At 43.8% G+C, this 22,219-nt stretch overlaps 1 protein-coding gene across 2 annotated transcripts in view; it reads right to left on the bottom strand.

Moving 5' to 3' along the window:
- The window catches only part of SLC4A8 (solute carrier family 4 member 8), a 544,868-nt gene that overhangs the window by 34,654 nt on the left and 487,995 nt on the right, over positions 1-22,219 (bottom strand). For both annotated transcript variants that reach the window (XM_085654497.1, XM_085654496.1), the window contains exon 22: positions 11,994-12,131. In XM_085654497.1, coding sequence (XP_085510623.1) covers positions 11,994-12,131 — 138 coding nt within the window. The remainder of the gene's footprint in view (positions 1-11,993; positions 12,132-22,219) is intronic.

The raw sequence follows: 22,219 nt of genomic DNA, 5'->3' as shown, positions 1-22,219 counted from the left end.
AGACACGTAGCTATTTCCAGCCACTGCCCGAGGGCTCTCGCCTTACACCATCCCCGTACCCATCCACACAGGCATTACTAGTCAGGTGAGCCTGTCAATAAAAGGGCCTGAGCGCACGTGCCCGGGCCAGTTCTTTACCCCACTTCCTAGTGTCTGTGTCCTTCTTTATCTAATATGTGGACTTAGGGCCCAGAACAACAGACCGTATTCACTGAATAATTGTTGTTACAATTGAAGTAATCTGAAAAGCTTCACACGTGGTCACAGATAGGCCAACCTTTCAAACGCCTAGATATTGCTTAAAGCGGGAAGTCTGAACTCTCGGGGACAGCTTACTTGGATAAGTTATAACATTGCCGTTAAATGATTATGACGTCAATCTTTTTTTGTTTCTTTCCAGGCATTTCTCTGACCCCACCTCAGTCTCTTCGCTCTTGTTGCTGTAAAGACTGGGAGTGAAATTCCGCTTCGCTCGGGGAGTTTTTCCCTTTATGCGCAGTGCACGGAGTTCCTAAGAACTCTGCTCCACATAGTGGAGCGGAATTTTTTCTTAGCTCACGCTCGCCAATGTTAAGTTGCCAAGCACGAGCAAGGAAAATCTTACTCCAGACCACCTCACGACGAGATTTCTCAACGTGGGCAGTCGCGGATGGCCACCACTGCTTGCGTTGAGAAACCTTCCGTTCACGCGAAGGAAGCTGCCGCTCGAGTAGAACATCTACTCGAGCTGCAGAAAGAAGCAGCGCTCTCTTGCGCTGCACATGGTACCATTCGCGTGGATTTTCCAGCACGGGACAAACAGCATGAAAGGTGCGACCTATTGTACGCTGCTGCTTGCGCAAATGCTGGCCAGGCCCAGTTGCTGTAGTTTTGTGGGCATTTAGAGCAGGCTTGTCTGTCTCCCGTATCCCTGCTCTATTTTGGAAGACTACATTGAAAGACAAGCGCTGTGCAAGCCTCTCTTAGCCACCAGGTTCACACGAACGTGAGGGGGATGCGAGGAATGCGGGTAAAACTTGGGAAGCGCAAGCCGCATCAGCCTCCAGACTGACCAACTTCCGCACTCTAACACCAACTTTTGACTCCAAACCTGAGAAACACAATGTTGACAATACACAACACTGACAAGGCCTGGGTGGTGAACTCCGCCCCGTTCGTGTAGTTTTCTGCACTCCGTGGAGCTCGCAGAGTGCAGAAAACTCCACTCCGTGTAGTGCAGCGGAGTTTGTTTCCCCGCTCGCACTCGCCAACAGTAAGTTTGTGAGCACGAGCTGCCTCTCGGGTAGAAATTTTACTTGAGCGGCAGGAAAATCAGCGCTAACGGCAGTTTGCGCTGTACTCTGCCACTTGCAAAACTCCGCAGTTTCTTTTTACACTACTCCGTCCAGGCCCAAAGCTGACAGCTACCACTCACCCCACACTCCGCTCACAGCCTGCTCACAGTGTTCCGCCTGCACTCAGAACAACCATGGCAATCCACCGTCATCAACTTTCCCTTCCAGTCATCAGCCAACTGTAACATTCAGGGTGCTGTTACACAGCTGATAAAATGCACTACATTTTGTTTTATTACAATGGTTTAGTGAGCCATCCCGCGTCTGTGGTACAAATCGTCTTTTAAAAGAAAAGACAAGGAACTCATTTTATTCAACCAGTGACAGTGAAAAGCGTTCATTAAAGTTCCTTTGAGTGTAAAAGATACATGTGACTGACAAAAGGTGAAAAGGGCATCGGATCGGCTCTTGACTATTGCTGAGTGAGAGCCCAAAAAGAGGGGATGGAAGAAAACAGAAAATGATGCATGTCATCAGAATGCTAGCAACTTCAGGAATCTATTTTAAGTTAAAATACCTAAAAAAACAGATTCGGAAGTGGAAACGAGCCAGATATGTAAACAGCTCTTCCCAGTCCCAGACAGGATGCCGACGTCTCTTCATATCGCAGTCATTTATGACCAGAATAATCTATAGCCGGTGGTGACGAGAAGGCATCCCTAGCTCAGTCATGTCCATCTCAATTGAACTAATGAGTCTCTGGCATTCCAGAGCACAACAAACACGTGGCAGCCCCATCGAACTGGTCTTGCCAGCCTCCCACGATGGTCATGTTATCCTGAGGCTTGAAGGGGCTGGGATAATATAGATTAAAAATCGACATCAACTGTTAGAAATTGTCGAAGATTAGAATAAGGTCCGATTGAAACCATAGCCTTTTGAGAGGGTGTATTTTTTTTTCACATCACCCTATTTCCGTAAATGTGTGCGATCACTGTACATACAGACATTGTATTTATATAACATGAATCTAGCCAAAACGCACGGAGAGCTGCACAGATTCCAAGTAGGGTTGGGTCAGGCCTAATGGTTATGAGGATTTTGTTCCACATCCTGGGTGCACAGTTGGAGAAGGCTTGTTGCTTTGTTTTTTTTCACTTTTTTGCACGTCTTCGACTCTAGTCTGACGAAGGTTTAGCTGTAGGTGTGCCAAGAGTCGCAGGAGATGGTTACGGTCTCTAGAAAATTACTGAGACTACTTTAAGAACAAGGTAAAATACAAACAATGAGCATGTACCGCTGGGGCGCATGCGCACCGGATTTTTACTGTTTTGCACACTAACAATGTTTGTGCTCACTAGAAGGAAAAATGGAAAAATAATGCATAACAGTGGGAAGACTGTTTCTGCATTATGCAAAAGTGGAAATGCCTGGGGCTGATGCAGGCTACGGAGATATCCACAGTAAATAAAGACTTTTACACCCTTGCGGGCTTGGCTAGGCTAGGCCCAGGGGGTCGTTACAAATAGGCTCCTGGCCCAAGGATGGAGGTAATCTTAAATGCATACAGTAGGTAAGTCCTTTATACTTAACGTAGTACTTTATCTTGTGAATTTCATGTCTGTTGTGGTTTTGCGCTGTAGTCACTATTACATCCTGCCAACCTTAAATGCATGTAGTATTTTTATAGCATGAAAATAGCCAAAAGGCAGTATAGTGCTGGAACTACACTGAAGTGAAATATGGAAACTGTGTTTAAGTGAAATATAAATGTCATCATCTTAATGACAGGCATCATAATTGTAGGTTTACTGCAATTGTCATAAAACTTGCAGATTTCACACAAAACAATGTTTTTAGCTCAAATGCTTGAAAATAATACTGCCAGATGTGTAGCTTAGAAGTTTTAGCTCCAGTTGTTTAAAGTAGAGCTGTTCATAATTTTTCAGTTACAGATAAAATCCCGGTGGAGCCTACTCCACCTTTCATCTCATTAATGTCATTAACAAACAGTTGCCAGATGATGTCATTGTGAAATGGCTAACCCATTACTAAGGGTTCCTTTAACATCATAGACATTCTGGTTATTGTAGTTTTAGTTCATTCCAGTTGGTCTATTAGCATACCAAATCAAATCATTGCTTTGCTAATAGTCGCATGATGTTTGGAGGTGGAACATTTTGAGGTGGCATCCTTAGAAAAGTCTTGGGCATCTGCACTTATTTTTTTTTTTTTTTTTGTAAATTAAGCACGTTAGAGGTCCTCCATGGAATATTTTCATGAGTGCGCATAGAGCAGTCTAAAATCTGTGGCTTTTTTTGCAAATGTATCTAAAAATTGTCCTGTAAAAAGTAGAATTTGACCTTTTTTTTTAAAACGTACTTGAGAAGGAACTTCACAGAAGCCTGTTAGAAACTCAGTTTCTGGTTGGTGTAGGCATGCACCCTGTCCCGCAGGAACCCCAACCCTAGTCAGGGTCAGTCAGATATACACCGTAAATTAACCTGTGCTCAGCCTCTGTAGCTTGGCACAGAACGCGTAGGCTTAACACCATAAAAAGACTCTACAGCTTATATTTTTATGAGCAAAACACGACCAAAACGACAAAAATCCAATGAGTATAACAGGAGTTAAGAATTTATAAAGAATAAATAAAAATGTAAAGATTAAAAGTTTAAAGCGCCAAACAGGGATATCTGGTCGTGCTAGACTGGAGCACATACAAAAGTTCATGCTTACCACAATGGAGTGTGGGCCGGATACAAGGACCAACCTTGGTCCGCTGCAAAGTACCTTAGATGCGCCATCGATGGAGTTGAGAAGCAACAAAGTGATGCGTCTTCATTGAACCTCTGGATTGAAGGTGACGCATCAGTGTTTAGCCGTGTAAAGTCGGCGATGCGAGGTCTGCGATCCGTACAGCAGCAGTGATGCGTCAGTATCGAGGGAGATAAGCCTGTTTCGATCGGTGCAATGTTGTCAATGGTGGATTCTAAAAGTTGCAGCACTTTACACCCACTTCAAAGGGCCCAGGGCTGGATTGCCATCACTTGGCAGGGAACGACTTGCAGCAAGCAAAGTACAGGTGCTGTTGCAGGTTGGTGAAAAGTCTTTGATGTCCCTGAGACTAAGAACAGGGGACAAGTCAGCATGTCCTTGGAGTCACTCTGGGTTCAAGTGAGATGATTCCAGTTCTTCCTCAGCAGGTCAGCTGGTAGCAGGCAGCAGGGCAGCACAGCAGTTGTTCCAGGGCAACAGTCCAGCAGAGTGGCAGTCCTTGTAGCAGCACAGCAGTCCTTCCATCTGGCAGAGTTTTTCACAGTTCCAGTAGTGTACTGAATTGGTGGCTCAGAGACCCAGTACATGTACCCAGTTAATGCCTTTGAAGTGGGGGTGACTTCAAAGATGGGCTCTGAAGCGCACAGTGGTCCTCCCTTCCAACTCTGGCTCCAGGCTCACTCCAGGAGGGTATGCTGCCCTTTCTGTGGGGACAGGACACAGCCTACTCCCTCCCATCCTACCCAGGGTGATCCATTAGGATGATGGTGGCCACTCTGTCACACCTAAGCTGCTTTTGTGTATGAAATGAAATGAAAAATGAAAAGGCAATTTATAAAGCGCGAAACAATCACCCGAGGGTGTCAAGGCGCTTACTCTTTTGGCTAGGAAATACACAGATCTCAATGATTATGCAGCCAGGTCTTTAATGCCTTCCTGAACACCAACAGATTGTTCTCATGCTTTAAATAAGACAGAAGTGAATTCCACAGCCTAGCAGCACCTACCAGAAAACTTCTCCCTCCCCAAGAGCATCTTTTTACCTTGGGGACAACCAGATCATTGAACAAGGAGGAGCGAAGATTTCGTGCTGGGATATAGCGTATCAGATTCTGTTTTAGGAAACCTGGTCCTATATCATGAATGGATTTAAAAACAATACAGAGGGCCTTAAACTCTATACGTTTCTTTATTGGCAACCAATGGAGGTCTTTCAATGCCGAAGAAACTGATTTATACTTCAATAAAAGCCTGGCCGCGGCATTTTGAACAACCTGAAGTTTGGCCAGACATTTTATACGAAGATTAATAAAGAGCCCATTGCAATAATTGGCTCTTGAAAGAACAAGTGCTGAGACCGCCAACTCACGAAGCTCGGCAGAAATGAAAGGGAGAACTTTTCGCAGAATTCGTAATGTATGAAAGGAAGAAGAAGTAACCTGATTAACATGATGCTCAAAAGACAGTTTAGTGTCAAAAATGACTCCCAAATTCTTAACCTTGGTCACTGGTTTAGGAAGTGGACCCAGCTCTAGGGGCCAGAGATCTGGTGACCAAAAATTAGCATGAGCCCGAACAGTAGAACCTCCGTCTTACTAGAGTTCAGCTTTAGATAGTTAGAAGCCATCCATTTCCCTACCTGACATAGGCAAGAATGGAAACGCTTCACAGTGTCGGTGGGAGCTCCGGACACTGAAACAATGATTTGCGTGTCATCCGCAAGGGAGACAGCAGAGAACCCCAGAGATCTAATAAGTTTCGCCAGGGGTGCAACATAAACATTAAAAAGTGTGGGGCTCAAAGATGATCCCTGCGGAACCCCGCAGGGTAGTGTAAAATTTGGTGACCTAAAATTATCTAAGGCCACAAACTGCTCTCTATCAGACAGAAATGACTTAAATAGCATAAGAGCCTTCCCTTTGACGCCGATCCCCCTCAAAACTTCCAAGAGTTTCTGATGGTTTACAATGTCAAAAGCCGCCGAGAGGTCTAGCAGCACAAGTGCTGCATTGCCCCCCCGGTCAACAGTTTGCCTGATCATTTCCGAAGCTGTGATTAGGGCCGACTCTGTGCTATGATGTTTCCGAAATCCAAATTGAGTGTCGTCAAGGAAATTGTTCTTATCAATATATTCTGATAGGCTGTTATTCATTACTTTCTCCGCTATTTTAGCCGGTAGTGGCAGCCTAGAAATTGGACGATAGTTTTTCGGAACGGTAACGGCTACATTTGATTTTTTTAGAGGAGGGAGCACAGAGGCCAGCTTCCAGCAAGTGGGGAAAATGCCAGATGAAAACATTTTATTCAAAATAGGCATCAAATAAGATGCGAAAGTCTCTGGCAAAAGATGAAAGATTTTCAGTGGGCAAGGGTCCAGAAGACAACCTGATTTAATCGATTCTATCAATTTTATTGTTGCTTCCAATGACAAAGGACCAGACATAGATAACTCAGAGGTATTTTTGCTATAACCGCCCACCGCACAAAAACCTGACTCAGTGTAGGCAGTCTTAGTTTTAGGTGAGTCTGCTGACAATGTCATTAGTTCATGCGTTGTCGCTTCAGCAAGGCTATCATAGACCTCCTTAACTTTCTGTTGAAAGTGAATGGCCACTCTATCGCAAAATAACTGAGTTTTTGGAGACTCAGTGGCCACAACACATTTGGTTAATCTTTTAACTGTTGAGAAAAGCTCTTTATACGAATTTTTAGCTGTCATTATCACCGTAGTATAAAACCTCGTTTTGTCTTTGCTAATAAGATCTTTATACTCCAGTAACGCTGCTTTATAGTCAGTTTTATTTTCCATACTGAAAGATAATCTCCACCTCCTTTCCAGACGAAGACATTTTTGTTTTTGGATCCTGAGCTGCTCAGTGTACCATGGTTCAGAGAGCCTAGAACTATGGCTCGAGATACACTTAGCCGGCAGGCTATGATCGATTGACTTTCTTAACCCTTCCTCAAATGCTGCTACGGCTTTATTAGGGTCGTCTTGAGGTGGTGGGATATTTTTAGCCAAAACATTTTGAAACAGATCCACATTTAGTTCATTCCAAGGGCGGACCAATCTCCGCTGTCTGTTTATTCTATTTTTGAATGAGACTTTTGAACTGGGAAGGAAAACATGACAGCTTTATGGTCCGAACAGACAATTGGCAAAGGTGGAAAACAATCCAAAAGATCATTATTTGAAAAAATACCATCCAGCAGATGCCCGGCCAAATGTGTTTCCCTGGATACCCGCTGGGTGAGCCCCATACTGTTGGCAATGTCTAAAAACTTTACTGCATCGCAGTCTAGGGGGTCCTCCAAGTGGACATTAAAATCACCCAAAAGAGTGAAGTCTCGTGATTGAGCCAGGGTATTTAAAGACAGACCAATGTCCGTTAAAAAACTAGCCCGTGTGCCTGGAGGACGATAACACAACAGGCCATTGAACGTACGATAACTATCAATCAACAATTTGAAAAGTAAGGACTCCAAATGGTGCTCATTATGTTGGGAGGTGAAAACCAGGAGGAACTGACATTGCTAAATCTGGGTCAGATGAGACGTCTCCCCAAGTCTCTGTAATGAATGCTACATCAATACCATGCACCTCAATAAATAGGGCAAATTCAGATGCATGTTTACACAGGGAGCGTGCATTAATCAGACATCCTAGTATAGGCACAGTGTCGGTTTCCCCAGTGAGCGTTTGTTTAAAGTTAGCTGAGACCTGGGAACAATTTGGACTATTGTAAGTGCAACCGCAAACTTGACAAATAAAATGATTGATACAATCCTGTGTATTTATATCAAAAAGTGTATCGCACCTTCCATAGTCATTCAACGCTCGTAACTGTTGCCTGTTATACACAATCCTAGAGGCAGAGACACAGGTGGGATTTACCCCGGCAGCATCCCTGGCCCTAGGCACGGGCCAGGCGTGGACGGGCGCAGAAGGGCGTGCCTTCGGCGTGCCGTCGGCGCGCCTGCTGCACGTGTCCGCTCCGTGGCCGCTGTGCGATGACGTTTAAATCCCCCCGGTGTACCATTGAGGCGGGAAGGACACCCTACCAACTTCCGGCCCAGGCAGAGGTCCCAAAAGCCAGGCGGAAGCAAAAATCACCAGTGAAGCAGCGCAAACATCCCCACAACAAAAAAAGGCTGCCCTAGTGAAATCAAGCTGCCTACACGCAGCGCGGATTAAACCCCCTGAGAATGCCCAACAGACATTTAAAAAGATTAAAAAGAGATTCGTTTTTTTTTTTAAGTTTTCCCCCGTTTTTTTTAAACAAAGTAGCAAAAATAAAACAAGAGAGCAATCAATACAGTAGTTCGCTGGGTTGGCGTCCTATTTGCCCGAAACCTAAGTAAGAGTCTTAGTCTTAGTCTAAGTGGCTGTCTAGAGGGAAAGCACAAAGTCTAGCTATTACCCACCCCAGACATGTATTGTAGACAGGCAGCACACGCAGAGATCAGAGCAGAAAAAAAGTTATCTTTCTAAAAGTGGCATTTTTAAAAGGGTAATAATAAATTAAACTTTACAAGTAAAAAGGAAAACACATCACCATGCCAGTGATATGAAACATGCCAGATATACTCCTTCTCAATCAGGAACTACAGATTATAAGTGTATCAAGAAATTCCCAATGTTAACCCTATGAGAGGGGTAGGCCTCACAGCAGTAAAAAAAAGAATTTTGGGGTTTTTTCACTGCCAGACATTCAAAACCGAAAAGTACATATCCTAACTTTTGATTACACAGCACCCTGCTCTATGGGCTACCGAAGGACTAGATAGGGGTGACGTATATAATAAAAGCAAGGTTTAAGGCTTGGCAAGGGGTTTTAAATGGCAAGTTGACATGGCAGTGTAAACTGCACACACAGGTTTTGCAGTGGCAGGCCTGCGACATGTTTAAAGTGCTACTTGTATGGGTGGCACAATCAGCGCTGTAGATTTACGAGTGGCATTTCATTTGCAAGCCCTGTGCACTATACTAGGGACTAATACATAAATTAAATATGCCAATTGTGGCTAACTCAATCAAACCTTATTTTAGGAGAGAAGCTGTAATGAATGTGCCATTTATGTGGATAAATAGCCTGATAATGACCGTCGCCCATCACCATCTCAGTCTTATTTAGCATATTATAACATAATATAGTGATGTGTAGCCCTGCCTAGTAAGAATAAGCTACGAAGTAGGGCTTGATTATGTCCCTTTCAGATTCTGACTTTATCTTGCTTAACGGCAGTGCTTGCTATTGGCTTTGGCCTGATCTTATGTCATCTTGCATACTAATTTTGCTCTTTTGCGTGAATAGAGGCTTATGCTTGAGTGACTCAATTTTCTGAGCTGTCGCCATTTTCTGAGCTTCACTAGGTGAGAAGGGCATGTTTTCCTTTTCACTTGTTTTTCGCACTTTACTGACCAGAAAGAACTGGCTCTAGTCAGAGGAATGTGCTCTCTCTGCTCTGAAGCCATAACAGACGCCTGGCCAGCTGAAGCTGTGACCTTGGTGCGGAGTGGTACGGACTCTGATGGGAAAAGGGGGCGAGGCTCACCAGGAGCTTCGTCTTACGTCTCTACTTGTACTAAAGGAGGTGTCTGGGTTCTGTTCGGTGGAAGTTCATCACAGGGCAGACGTGCAGCTGTGACGGTGGGGCGTATAGTGTCACTATTGTCTCCTGTTTCGGCCGAAGAACCGGACTCCCCTTTGGCGAAGTGGAAACGGGATGGACAGACAGTTGGTGAGGTGTTCCACTAATTTCTAGTTTTCCTACTGTTCTTGCTTACTATAATTTTATTTTCAGGTTCCATACATTTATATACATATATATATTTCTACATATATGTTTGCCTTGATTGTGTTTCAATCATACTATTGATATGTTAGAGTCTGCTATGATAGGTGCATTTGGCTTACCGTGTGGTGCTATTTACTAATAAATATATCCCAGATATACCAATTCGTCTTTTCCTTGCAGCAGGAGGTGTGGACTCTTCTTGGCCAAGTATTCTGTTGTAGAAGGATGGGGGAATTCCCTTCTAGCAGGTAATTGTGTTATAGGAAGTCGTTCTACTCCTGGCAAGTGATGTGCAAAGTATATCTCGCTCTAGAGAAGTGTTGTGTGTGTTACCTTGGTCTAGAGGAGACTCATGTGATATTGTTTTCTTGCCTTGCCTTTGGGGGGAGTGTTGAAAGTTTGCCCACCTTAGGAAGTGCTGTGTATATGTTATATTCCATAAGTTTGGAACTGATATTCACTCCCTGGGAAAGTGACGGTACATACCTTGGTCCAGGGGAGATCTGAGACCTTTCATTACAGAAGCACATGCATTTTAGCACTGATTGGCAGTTGTAAAGCACTCAGAGTCCTAAGGCAAACAAGAGGAATTCAGCAGTATGCAAGGCAAGCGGGCAAAATATTTGGGTGGAGACCACCCTAAGGATGACAGGTCTCACAAAGCTTCTAATGAAAATTGGGACTGTTTGTCACACTTGCTCGTATCCTGCAATTTCGGTCAATTTAAGCCCTATCAGTTTCAAATTTTACCAGTCACCGCTGCTTTTTTAAGGGTATTATTCAGGCATAGCTAGGGAGAGAAAATGCATGAACTACGCTATATGTAGTCCATGTGGACTGTTGTAATTTAATCGCTATACCTCTGATCTTTTTGATCTATATATGCCTTCAGTTTTTGGTAGTTTCAGTTGATGGATCATGCTGCCTGCCACAATCATTGTTTCTCAATAGAATTAATTTACAAGTTGTCAATAGGGTGACTTAAAAAACAGTCACCAGTGCATTGTCTTTGAGGTTAAAGATCAAATGTTGGCATTTCCTGAGACATCTTACGGGTGTCAAAAAGTTGTGATTTCACATCCACTACTTCTAGTATTTAGGTGAAATTACATCACTGTTTTGTGTGTATTTGTGATAAAAGGATGAGCAAGGGGTGCAAATGTATAAAATGAATTCATGAACAGCTTCTTTTCCACAAAAGATGATACAGACTGACTCTGGGAGTTGGCAAAATTAGAGCAACCAGAGACGAGTGAAGTTCATGCAAAGCTGCTTTACTACCGGGATCTGCTTATCAATATCCTCCATTGATTCAGAAGTCAAACATATGGATCTTTACCTTAGGATCAGAGTCCACATGTGGGGCAACACAGCCTGTGCACTGTGACAGCTCAGCAGTGTGAGGCAAACATGGTCTCAAACCACTGGGCAACACTACCACTCTCATCATGCTCAGATGGACACATCTACAATAAAAAGTTTTATAAAATAGGCTTGGGAAAGGCTAGATATCAGTTATGGGTAATTATTGTAGTGTGTTCAGGGGCACACTGCAAATCAAATTATATTCAGAAATTTGTCCCATTTGACTACTTACTGAAGTAATAGCTGTGTGACTATCTCGTGACCATCTGGTGTTTTTCTCAAAATAAAGTATATCTGCTGTATTTCAAATGTGTTCACGTCAGGCTTGGCCTTTGGTTTGCTTGTATGGAATGAGTAGAACGCCAGTTTAATTTCTAAACTCATATTCCTGGATTTAAGTTCCTGTCACATGGTCACTAATGGCTTTCCAAAGTCAGGTGCTACTCCCTCTTCACTTATTCACACCCTCTCACATTATTTTAGAGCAGCACAATTGGCAGCTTACACCAATTATGTAATTTTGAAATTGCAAAGGTGCAGAGTATCTGCAAGATCTCAAAATAGACTCCGAAACGTGAAACCACCCAGGGCAGCCCAGCCTGCAGAATTAACTCACCGAAGTTAGAAAAAGTTAGAAGACCCTTCAAAAAGCACAAAAAATATGGTGAGAGGATAAGAGTATAGAGCAGTGTCTCCATCTGACGCTGCAGTGACATTTCACAATTCATGGGTGGTTAGTGCAGGAAGTTATTTGTTTAGGGGTGTCTGGGGTGTTACCTCATCTTCCTTGGCTTTGTTCTTGGCATCCTCCAGCCTTTTCCTCTTGCTCTCAGGCATGATGTCATCCAGCCAGCTCAACTCACGATTGGAAAAGCAGAAATCCATCACTTTGCGGACAAAGACTAGAGCTAGCACCTATTGGGAAAGAAAATAGTGACATAAGCATCATACCATCTCCCTAGAAGGCTTTTGTTGCATGGTGTAGCCCATCACCTACTATCACTACAATTCTCTCTAACACTACATTCCTCCTTTATTTTTTACATCATTTTGGCTCAATGTAAACAAGCCTAGGTGACACCTATTCTGAAGAAGAATAAAGCAGACTCTAACATACTAGCTAAAAAGAGATTGATTTTGCTGTTACTTGCTCCAGCGAAGATGCTACAAATGTATATAAAAATCAACAGTTGTCCTCCTTATGTTTGGAAACCAATCCTATTCCGAATGCCTCTCAATTTGGCTTTCGTTCTTCACAAAGCACAAAATGTATTCTCCTCACAGTGTCAGAACATCTTAAAAGTATTTTGGATAATGGAGGATCCGCTGCCTGGATAATTTTGGATTTTTTAGCAACTTTCAACCCCATATCGCATACCTCCCATATTCAAAGGCTTCTAGAGATAGATGTCAATGGCTTGGGCCTTGCTTGGATCACCAACTTTCTTGTAAACAGATCCCAAAATATTTGTCTCCCTACTTTTCTTCGTGCTCAGTTCCACTGAACTGTGGGGTGCCTATGGCTTCACCTTTAAACCCTACACTCTTCAATATCTATACGATTCGTCTGGTGACCCTTATTTGGAGCTTTGGATCTGAAGTGATGTCATATGCTGGTGACATTCAAATGCTTGTCTCTTAAGCTAATGATAAAGACTCCTGCCAAATAAGGTTCAAACAGTGTTTAATGTCAGTTTCTTCTTGGATGAACAATAATTGCTTGAAACTTAAATCAGATAAGACAGATATACTTATTGTAAACTATAACCAACAAGTGTGGAGTAATCTCAGGTAGTCTATTGAACTGGTACAACCTCCTGTCCCAGCTGGGTTGGTCAGAAACTCCGAAGTTTACTTTGATCAACTCTTTTCTTAACCATCAAATCAATGCAGTTACTGCTTCATGCTTTGGAATACTCAAAGCACTTTGAAAGATTCTTTACTTCCTCTCAAAAGCAGCAAGGGAAACAGAGGTACCTGACCTCTTTAAGTCCAGACCTGATTATTCAAACTCTCTAAATTTGATCCATTCTAGTAATCTCGTTAGGAGACTCCAGCTGGAACATAATTTGGCAGCAATGTTACTCAATCTCCTCGGACTTTCAATGGCTGCCAACTGAAATAAAGATCCAATTCAATATTTTAACTTACATTCACAAAGCCATATATAAAGTGGGACCTTGTAGAAGATGTTCACCATCCAGTCTTATTCTAGACACCTGAGATGATCTAATACTTACCGTTTGGTCCCTCCTAAATTTTGACTGAGAGGCGATCGTTCTGTCAAACTGTTAGGTTCCAGGTTAAGGAATCAACTTCATCTGGCTCTCAGAGCTACATTGAATCATCTGTAGGAGTTCACAACAGGCCGATTGCAAGCTACCAGTAGCTTGTAGCATATCTTGGAGTAGCTCACTGACTCTCCCTTGAGTCTGGGAGTATGCAGCGGTTTCTTCACAAGAGTGGGAAAGCGTTGCGGCCCTGTCTGCTGCTAGCCGCGCAGGAAAAACAAATTCCAAAGATAATATTTCATTGCCATTTTATTTTTCCGCACTGCAGCAGTCAGCCTAGCCGAGCCCAGAGACACAAAGGGCATGTCCTCTGCTCCAGATTGGCAGCATACAGGATAGGGACAGTGGCTGCCCAGACACTTCAAAGTGTCATTACACTTTGGCTGGCTGTCCTGTGCCAGCCAAAGTGACATGCGTACTTTGAAGCTCTTTACCCAGCTGTCTTATACAGCTGGGTGGAGACCAAGTACATGACTCCAGGGCCTGAAGGAGCATCCAGCCAGCCCACTCCATTCACTCCAGGTGCTTATCTCATGCTTGTTAATAGCATGAAAGCAGCTTCTGGATTTGTTGAGGGAGCTTGACTTCCACAGAAGATTCAGAAGTGGAACACCGAGGAGGACAGGCAGCCGTGGGTAAGTACCATTTATTTAAAATTTATTCTAGGTGTTTTTCCGGCTTTTGGAGCTAGAGGTTGTTTTATTTTGGGTTTTGGAGGGAGGGGGTAGTTTATTTTGGGGTTTTGCAGGGAGGGTCGATTTACTTTAGGGTTTTGGATGGAGGGGGTGATTTATTGTGTTTTGTGATTAACTGTTTCTAGCTCTTGCTGTCTTTGAAAACAATTAAATGCTAACGAAGTTCACCATCTGTGAAACGCTTCTGTCAAATACCTTATGCTGCTCACCGTGAGATCACTGTATATGATAGTTTTGTGATACTGCTTTCAACGAGTCTGGGACTGGCACCCCTGGTGCCAAAAAAATGTTTGGAAAATGGTGGTGGTTAATCTTTTATGTTAAACTGTATGCGGTGCTTGTTGAATGAATGCATGCACAATTAAAACTGTTATGTTCACAAAAGCTACAGAATATGCATGTATTTACTCTGAATACACAAGTATCCCACGCTTGCACCTAAAAAATATTTTTATTAAAACGCTAATTAATTGAGAATCAAATGATTGTTTAATTGCATAAACAGGTTTATTCGGTAGAACTACTGCTTTGTCTGTTATTATATTAAACTTCTGAAAAATGCAAAAGCAAAACAATTCTCGTCATAAATTAAACTAGTTTTAGATTCATTTCAGCTCTTGGCGTGATGGGTCCTGGGGAACAAAAGCAGTCTAACACACCATACGCAGCCTTGTATGATGCTGGCAATAGGCGGGCACTGAAAAGGGCTGCAGATAAAGGAAAAGCATTTTTCATGATCAAATTAAGAATCAGACAAACAGCAGTTCCTATTTTCTTTACAACGTGCTAAATTGTATCTAAAGAGATTGAATTTGTAATTTTAGTTAAATATTATCAAGAGACAAATACAAACTTATGGGGACGTTACCCATACAAATGAGGGCATACCTTGCGCCTACTCCATATTATAGGTGCGGGCGCAGAAGCAAAAACCTGTCAGGAGGCGCACTGATGGCATCCCTCTGGAGGGGATGAAGGGGGTCTCATAGACGCCCCACAGACATCCACTTTCAGGCGGGTGCAGTCACTCTCTGCACTCACCTGCAAAGGGATCACTAATCCCCTTTCAAAGTGCAGGCGAATTTGTCGCCAGCACAGTGAAACACAAAGCGACTTCAAAGCAGCCACTCTGTTTTTTCACCTGAATGAGCTGCCCCCAAGGCAGCACCAGTTCGTGGCTGTCCTGGGGGCAGTACATTCACTATGATGCAGCACATTTTCCTTGTTTGCACTGGGCGCACATTTTAGTGGATGCAGAAGAGAATAGCGAGCATGCAAATGTGTTTTCACTTGCTTGGCAGTCCTATATTTTGTTTTATTGAAAAAGAAACTCCCAAAGCAGGCGTTTATTTCAGTAAAATAAATAATTATTGTTTAAATGTGCCGGGATGCATCGGGGCACTGTTTGCGTTATTTACCTAGGGTTGTATGTCAAAACATACATATCTGGCTGGCGGCGGGACGCGATAGGTGCACAGGCTTTGGCACTTGTTACATTTTAGCCCGACATGATGCGGGCGTCTACCGCTCACAGTCATTGGAGCGCGTACAGTTTATTTGGGAGGGTTTGATCTGGAGCAGTACAATGGCCCGCCCTGACATGTACTATGGGTTTTGATCAGGAGCAGTACAATGGCCCACCCTGACATGCACTATGGGTATTTATCTATTTTTTAATATTATCTCACATGCACTTCACCATACTTTTTAATCCTGGTCCTGAAGAAGCGCCAACGACCGTTTATGGCAACAAAGGCGTGAAACAATGTTGACAATTTCTATGATACCGAGGCACAAAAGTGCCCCTTTGGATTATACTCTATTTATGAGCTTTTATTCTGATAAGGGTGATGCTATACACTATAACTTTTTTAGGCTACCCTTGGTCAGTTTTTAATCACGATGCACACACTTTGCTACCCTCATTTTGGACCCACACCCCGTAATACCCACATGCACCATCTGGCATGTCTCAAAAGATCTCCGACAAAGTGACCCTTCGGGGGACCCGTTGGGGATTGTAGCGCCGGCCCAACGAGGAGCAACTGCCCGATGATGAAGCATGACACCTGTTGGGGTGTGTGAGGGCAACAAGAGGCAAGACACGTTCTTTCCCTCATTTGGTGGGTCCATTTAACCTAGATTCTTTCCCTTTCTTTAAGCACAAGGGTGACTGTCTGCACCTTACTGTTGGAACAGTGTCCTCTTATTTTTGTTTTGTATGTCAGAACTACATTAGCAAAAACATTGCCTGACAGAACTGAGGAATCCTAAACATCACTTAGCAATATACTGCTGCAGTGGTATATATTTTCTAAAATTAACTCCACTGGGGTGATACATTTGTAAATGATACTTGAGATATTGCTGCCAGAAAATATTTTTGCTACAGTAGCCTGATACCATACTCTGCCAAAGTCTGCCAGCCCTTGCATGCAGTCTGGTCAAGAAAACGCAGGGACAAGTGGCCCAGTGGTGGACGGGCCACCAGGCCATGCATTTCTGATGGTGGAGCGAGCTCAGGCTCCACTCTCAGAAACCCAGCAGTTCCATGACTCTAAATGGGGAGAGGATGTGGTCCATCGGCTATACTGCCGACTTTGGTGCTGGAAACCAGGGTTCGAGCCTCGGGGTCGCGTCCACATCCTGTGATTCTGGGCAAATCACTTAATCTCCCCGTGCCTGAATATGTAATGTAAATATGGTGCTCATGTACAGCGCTCCAATACCTTCGGGTCGACTTCGTGCTATATAAAAGATGCAACGAAAAAAAAAAAAATGAGGTGGGGGGACTGAGAATGTGGGGAAATGGGAGTTCTGCCAATGTAAGGCACAGATCCAACTCCGCCCAGCTTGAAATAAGGACCTTAGGCTGTAAGGTGACACTGCAGCATTGCAGGAAAACACACAATGCCCGAGGTTGTAAAGAGTGTCGCACGGGGAATTAGGACATGTTTGAGTTCAGGGGCTGTACATAAAGTTACTCAGACTTGGGAAGCAGACTAGACCTGCAAAGGGAAAGTTGCCTAGCCCAGAAATCCACACAAGGTATAAGACTTTACAGTGAAATACAGCAGCCTCGGCCAACACATAGTTCAGGTTAACAGGGAGAGAACGTGAAGAGCCACTTAGGCCAAGAATGCATGTCTATCTTCATGTTTATTAACTTTACTAGATAATAATAAATAAAACAATTTCATGTACATCATGCGACGAGGGACATAATCATAAAGGACAACCATAATTTCATCATGAACGGCTTCCAGGCTAGCATAGACCGGAGTAATCCCAAATGGGGTGTGCAAATGGCGAGGCGAAATGGGGACACATGAAACCACCTAAACCTGGATGACACTGGCTACTCATTTCATTCAGCAACCTATAGATAGAAAAACAGAATGGACTACTTTCTGGAAACAACTGTGTTGCTTGCTAGAGTTTAGAAAGACACAACAGGACACGTAGCTCTATCTGACCACTCCCTTGTGACGATCACTATTGCCAAGCTGAAGGACAGGAGTTCAGAGTGGGTGTGGAGGTTAAACGATAATATCCTGAGGGATAAGCAGACATGGAGGGAACCTGCGGAGGAAGTTAATGTTAAACACCCTGTGGGATGCCTTAAAAGTGGTATCTCAGACATAAAATGATAGCAGCCTACTCATGAGGAACAAACTTTTGGAAGACGCTAGGAAGACTTTAAAGACACTTAAGACACAGCTGAAAGAACTTGAGGGAATCCACAGTCGGACAAACTCCATGAAACTATGGAGGCACATCATCATGCTGAGTGGACAGCTTGAGCCTTAGATCTTGATAACAAAGCAGTTTTTACTGCTGATGGTCAAGCAGAAATATCCTCACACAGGGAGACATGGTGGGGAGGCTACTGCCCTGTGAACTGAGGGTAAGGTTCACGAGGAACAGAGTGAGAGAGGTGAGATGGCAGGACAGTCTTACAAGATGGGGCTACTGCCAAGAGTTTGGGGCCTTATATGAAACCTTATATAAAACTGACGACCACCGCCCAATCAAGTAGACAGACTACTTAGGAAAGACCAAACTCACAAGCCTAATATCTGAGCAGGCTGCCTACCTCACCAGACCGACAGAAGTAAAGTAGGTAATTATAGGGATAAAGTGTTTGAAGCCGAAGAAAGCTCTAGGGCAAGACGAGTTCACTACTACGTTTTATAATTTCTTTTGCAGGGTGCTGGCATCCATTCTTACAAAGTTGTATAGTTCCCATTTGAGTACATCCCAAATCATCCTCCCATTAGAGAATTGATTATCAACTCACTTCTAAACATTGAAGCGAAGATCATCACAAGAATCCTGGCAGTCAGAATAAACCCCTTTGCTGGCCTGATAGACGCTGCTTACTCAGGAATAATGCAGAGAAGGAATGCGGTAACAACAATGAAAAAGTATGGCACATCACCAACAGTGTGCGTCACACTAGTAAAAAAATCCCTACTAGTTGCTCTGGATGACGAAATGGTATTCAACCGAGTGAGTTGCTGATTTCTCAGTTGGACCTTTGATGTTTTTGGGTTGTGACTTTGGAGATGGATTACTGCTGAGTACTCTGATCTTACCATCTCTGTCAGAATCAGTGGAATCTCATTGCCCATATTTCTGATTCAGCAGGGAACAAGACAAGAATGCCCCATTCTTCACTAATTTTGCCCTAGCAATGTAGTCCTTTGTGGACTGAATACGTGGGAACAAAGACACAGTGGTCGTAAGGATAGTGAATTACCAGTATGAATTGATTATTCATGACCCTCTTGAACTCTGCCTCTGCCTAAACATATATTCATAGAGCACACCAAACCTGACGTTCTATTTCTGACAGAAACATGGATGCACAAGGACTCTGCTCCCGATGAGGTCAGCACACTGCCCATCGGGTATAACATACAGTGCAAAGACCGCGAGGGAAAAAAAGGAGAAGGCATTGCTATCATCCTAAAGATTCCTTTACATGTCGAGTAGAACCCAAACCTGTCCCTGACTGTGAAAGTTTATTTTTTTCTATCCTATTTCCTGCCACATTCACCTTCTCTGGTATTCTCATTTATCGCCCACCAGGGGTAGCTGGACAATTCCTTAATTCACTCCCTGAAGTGGCGGCCTCTCTAGCAAGTTCATCTACTAACCTTAAGCTCTTAGGGGATTTTAACTTACACTTTGAGGACCTTAGCAAAGGAGATGCCTTGGAACTCACCCAAGACCTTGCTACAATTCAACTAGTACAAAAATTTATAGGGCCCACACACATCAAAGGTAATACTCTAGATCCCGTATTTACTAACACCATGGAGCTGATAATAGAGACACCTATTCCCCTGTCTTGGTCTGACCATTCATTGATTCCTCTCTCCTTGAAGGCACCCATTCGAAGTGCTTTCAAGGAGCACAGCTCCAGGAAAGCTCGCCTTTGGCCTTCTGCTGAGGCCTGGTCGACTGCGCTCGTAAACTCTAAACGCACACTTGACCCCAATATTATTTTATCATCCAAGACTTTTACTCACTGGATAGAGTCGTCATTAGACACAGTCATCCCTGTTAAAAACATCCATCGCAGGATGAGAGAAAAAATCTCTCCTTGGTACTCTCTTGAACTTAGATTGCTTAAACAGACCTGCAAATAGTTAGAGAGGAAATGGAGGAAGGACTTAAGTGAGACCAGTAAAACGATATATAGAGAGTTCATAAAATGTTACCAGGCTGAGATTAAAAAGACGCAGGCACACTATTTTGAAGAAAAAATTAATTCAGCTACTAATGCCCCTAATGAAATTTTCTGTATCGCTAAGACACTTACTGATTTTCTCCCCCGGCTACATCTACAGGTACAACCACCGATAGATGTAATGCTGGATACTTCCAGGGAAAATGTCAGACTATATACAACACATTCCCAGATTTCCCAGGGCCCAGCGATCTTCTCACCCTAATTACCAATCACATTGATCGGGACTTTTTCAACATAAATAGGCACGGGGATTACACTAAGCACACTCTGGAGGAATTTCCACTTTTGAACATGGATACTATATCTGACATCTTTGGGCAAATAAAATCAGGCTCGCCTAGAGACCCCGCCCCCTCCCCTCATATCTCGGGTAAGGTAAAAGATGTGGTACTACCAGTTATACAGGATGTGATAAATCTTTCTATCACCAATGGACTTGTTCCACCGACCTGGAAACACGCCATGGTGAAGGCTCTGCTGAAAAAGCCAAGTCTAAATCCGGAAGCTTTGAGCAACTAACAGCCCAAATCCATGTTACCAATGCTTAGTAAGATATTGGAAAAGCATATAAACTCTGCATTGTCATCCTTCCTAGAGATCCATGAGCTCCTTCACTACTCCCAGACGGGCTTCCGCCCCCAACACGGAACAGAGACCGCTCTGATTGCCATTGTCGAAGAAGCTAAAAAGATAATCCATCAGGGAAGAGCAGCGGCCATCATCCTCCTTGATCTTAGTGCCGCTTTCGACACGGTTAATTTTGACATCCTTATTTAAAGACTTAAGAGGGCCGGGGTGTCAGGAGGAGCCGTTTCTTGGATTCAATCTTTCCTCAATGGCAGAACGTTTCAGGTTTTTGCTGGGGAATCCACCTCTAGGGCAGTACCTCTCAGCTATGGAGTTCCTCAGGGATCCTCCCTGAGTCCCACGCTTTTTAATGTGTATATGAGGCCATTGGCTGAGGTCATTCAGCCGTATGGGATCAAAGTTGTCACTTACGCGGATGACACTCAGCTGGTGGTATTTCTAAATCCCCCGCTTAATGCTCCATCCGACCTAGAATCCTGCCTGGAGAAGGTAGCTTCCTGGATGCAACATTCGTGTCTCAGACTTAATGGTGACAAAACTGAAATCATGTATCTAGGTAACACTTCCAATAAGGAGCCCAAACTGTCATTGCCTACCAGTCTGGGCCCCCCCGTCCGGTCCCGAAGTATAAAATAAAGAGTTTGGGTGTGTGGCTTGATAAGTCACTTAAATTCGACGAGCAAGCAGTGGCAGTGTCAGGGGTCTGTCACTGGATCCTTAGAATGCTGGGGAAAGTCCTTACCCTAGTTCCCATGGGGGCAAGGAGAATTATGGTCCAGGCCTTGGTCCTCTCACGCCTGGACTACGGCAACTCATTGTACCTAGGAGCACCTAAATCTACCTTGAGGAAGCTTCAGGTGGCACAGAACTGTGCCGCCTGACTTTTGTCGGGTTCATCCAGAACGCAGTCAGCCATGCCCAAAGTAAAGACCCTACATTGGCTGCCCATAGAGGAGAGGATTACATTCAAAGCCCTATGCATCGCCCACAAAACCCTTATGGGTAGAGGCCCCCGCATCAACCAGTCACTTATTAATGCGAACCGCCCGAAACTACTCCGCTCGGCCAACTTAAATCTAGCTACCATCCCTAAAATTCAAAGGATGCGTATCGGGGGTCGCTCCTTCTCATACAACACAGCTAAAGTATGGAATTCCCTTCCCCTGAATCTACACTCAGAGACATCCCATATCACCTTTCGGGAGGGTCTTAAAACCTGGCTATTCCAGAATATCAACTGGTAGCCGCTTCCCTATGCCTGTTTTCTGCCGTCAGCGCTGGGGTGCCTCAGGGTAGCCATGCGCTTAATAAGTGTTAATCAATAATAATAATAATAATAATAATAATAACTCACTGACCCCACAGCTGAAATAACTTATGGCCCATGGCTTAGTGTCCAGTTTAATAAGAATCAAAGGAGAAGGAGGAAAGGTACTGGAGCCAGTTCACTTTCCCTGGTATATATGTTTAATCAAAGAGAACTAGCTCTGGAGTGGGTGCTTCTAGCGTATATTTGTTTTGGAAAGGAAACACATTATGTTTATAGTAAGGCCCTCCACTCACCAACCTAGTTGGTGACATGCTTCATCATCGGGCCCCACCCAAGGCACCGAGTGCACCTTGGGTGTGCTACGACACCTGGATACAGCGGAGCTGGTATTGTGCCGT

The sequence above is a fragment of the Triturus cristatus genome, chromosome 4_1 (genome assembly GCF_964204655.1).
Source record: "Triturus cristatus chromosome 4_1, aTriCri1.1, whole genome shotgun sequence".
NCBI lineage: Eukaryota > Metazoa > Chordata > Amphibia > Caudata > Salamandridae > Triturus > Triturus cristatus.
The sequence above is the reverse complement of the archived record's forward strand: the minus strand, read 5'-3'. Positions and strand labels throughout refer to the sequence as shown.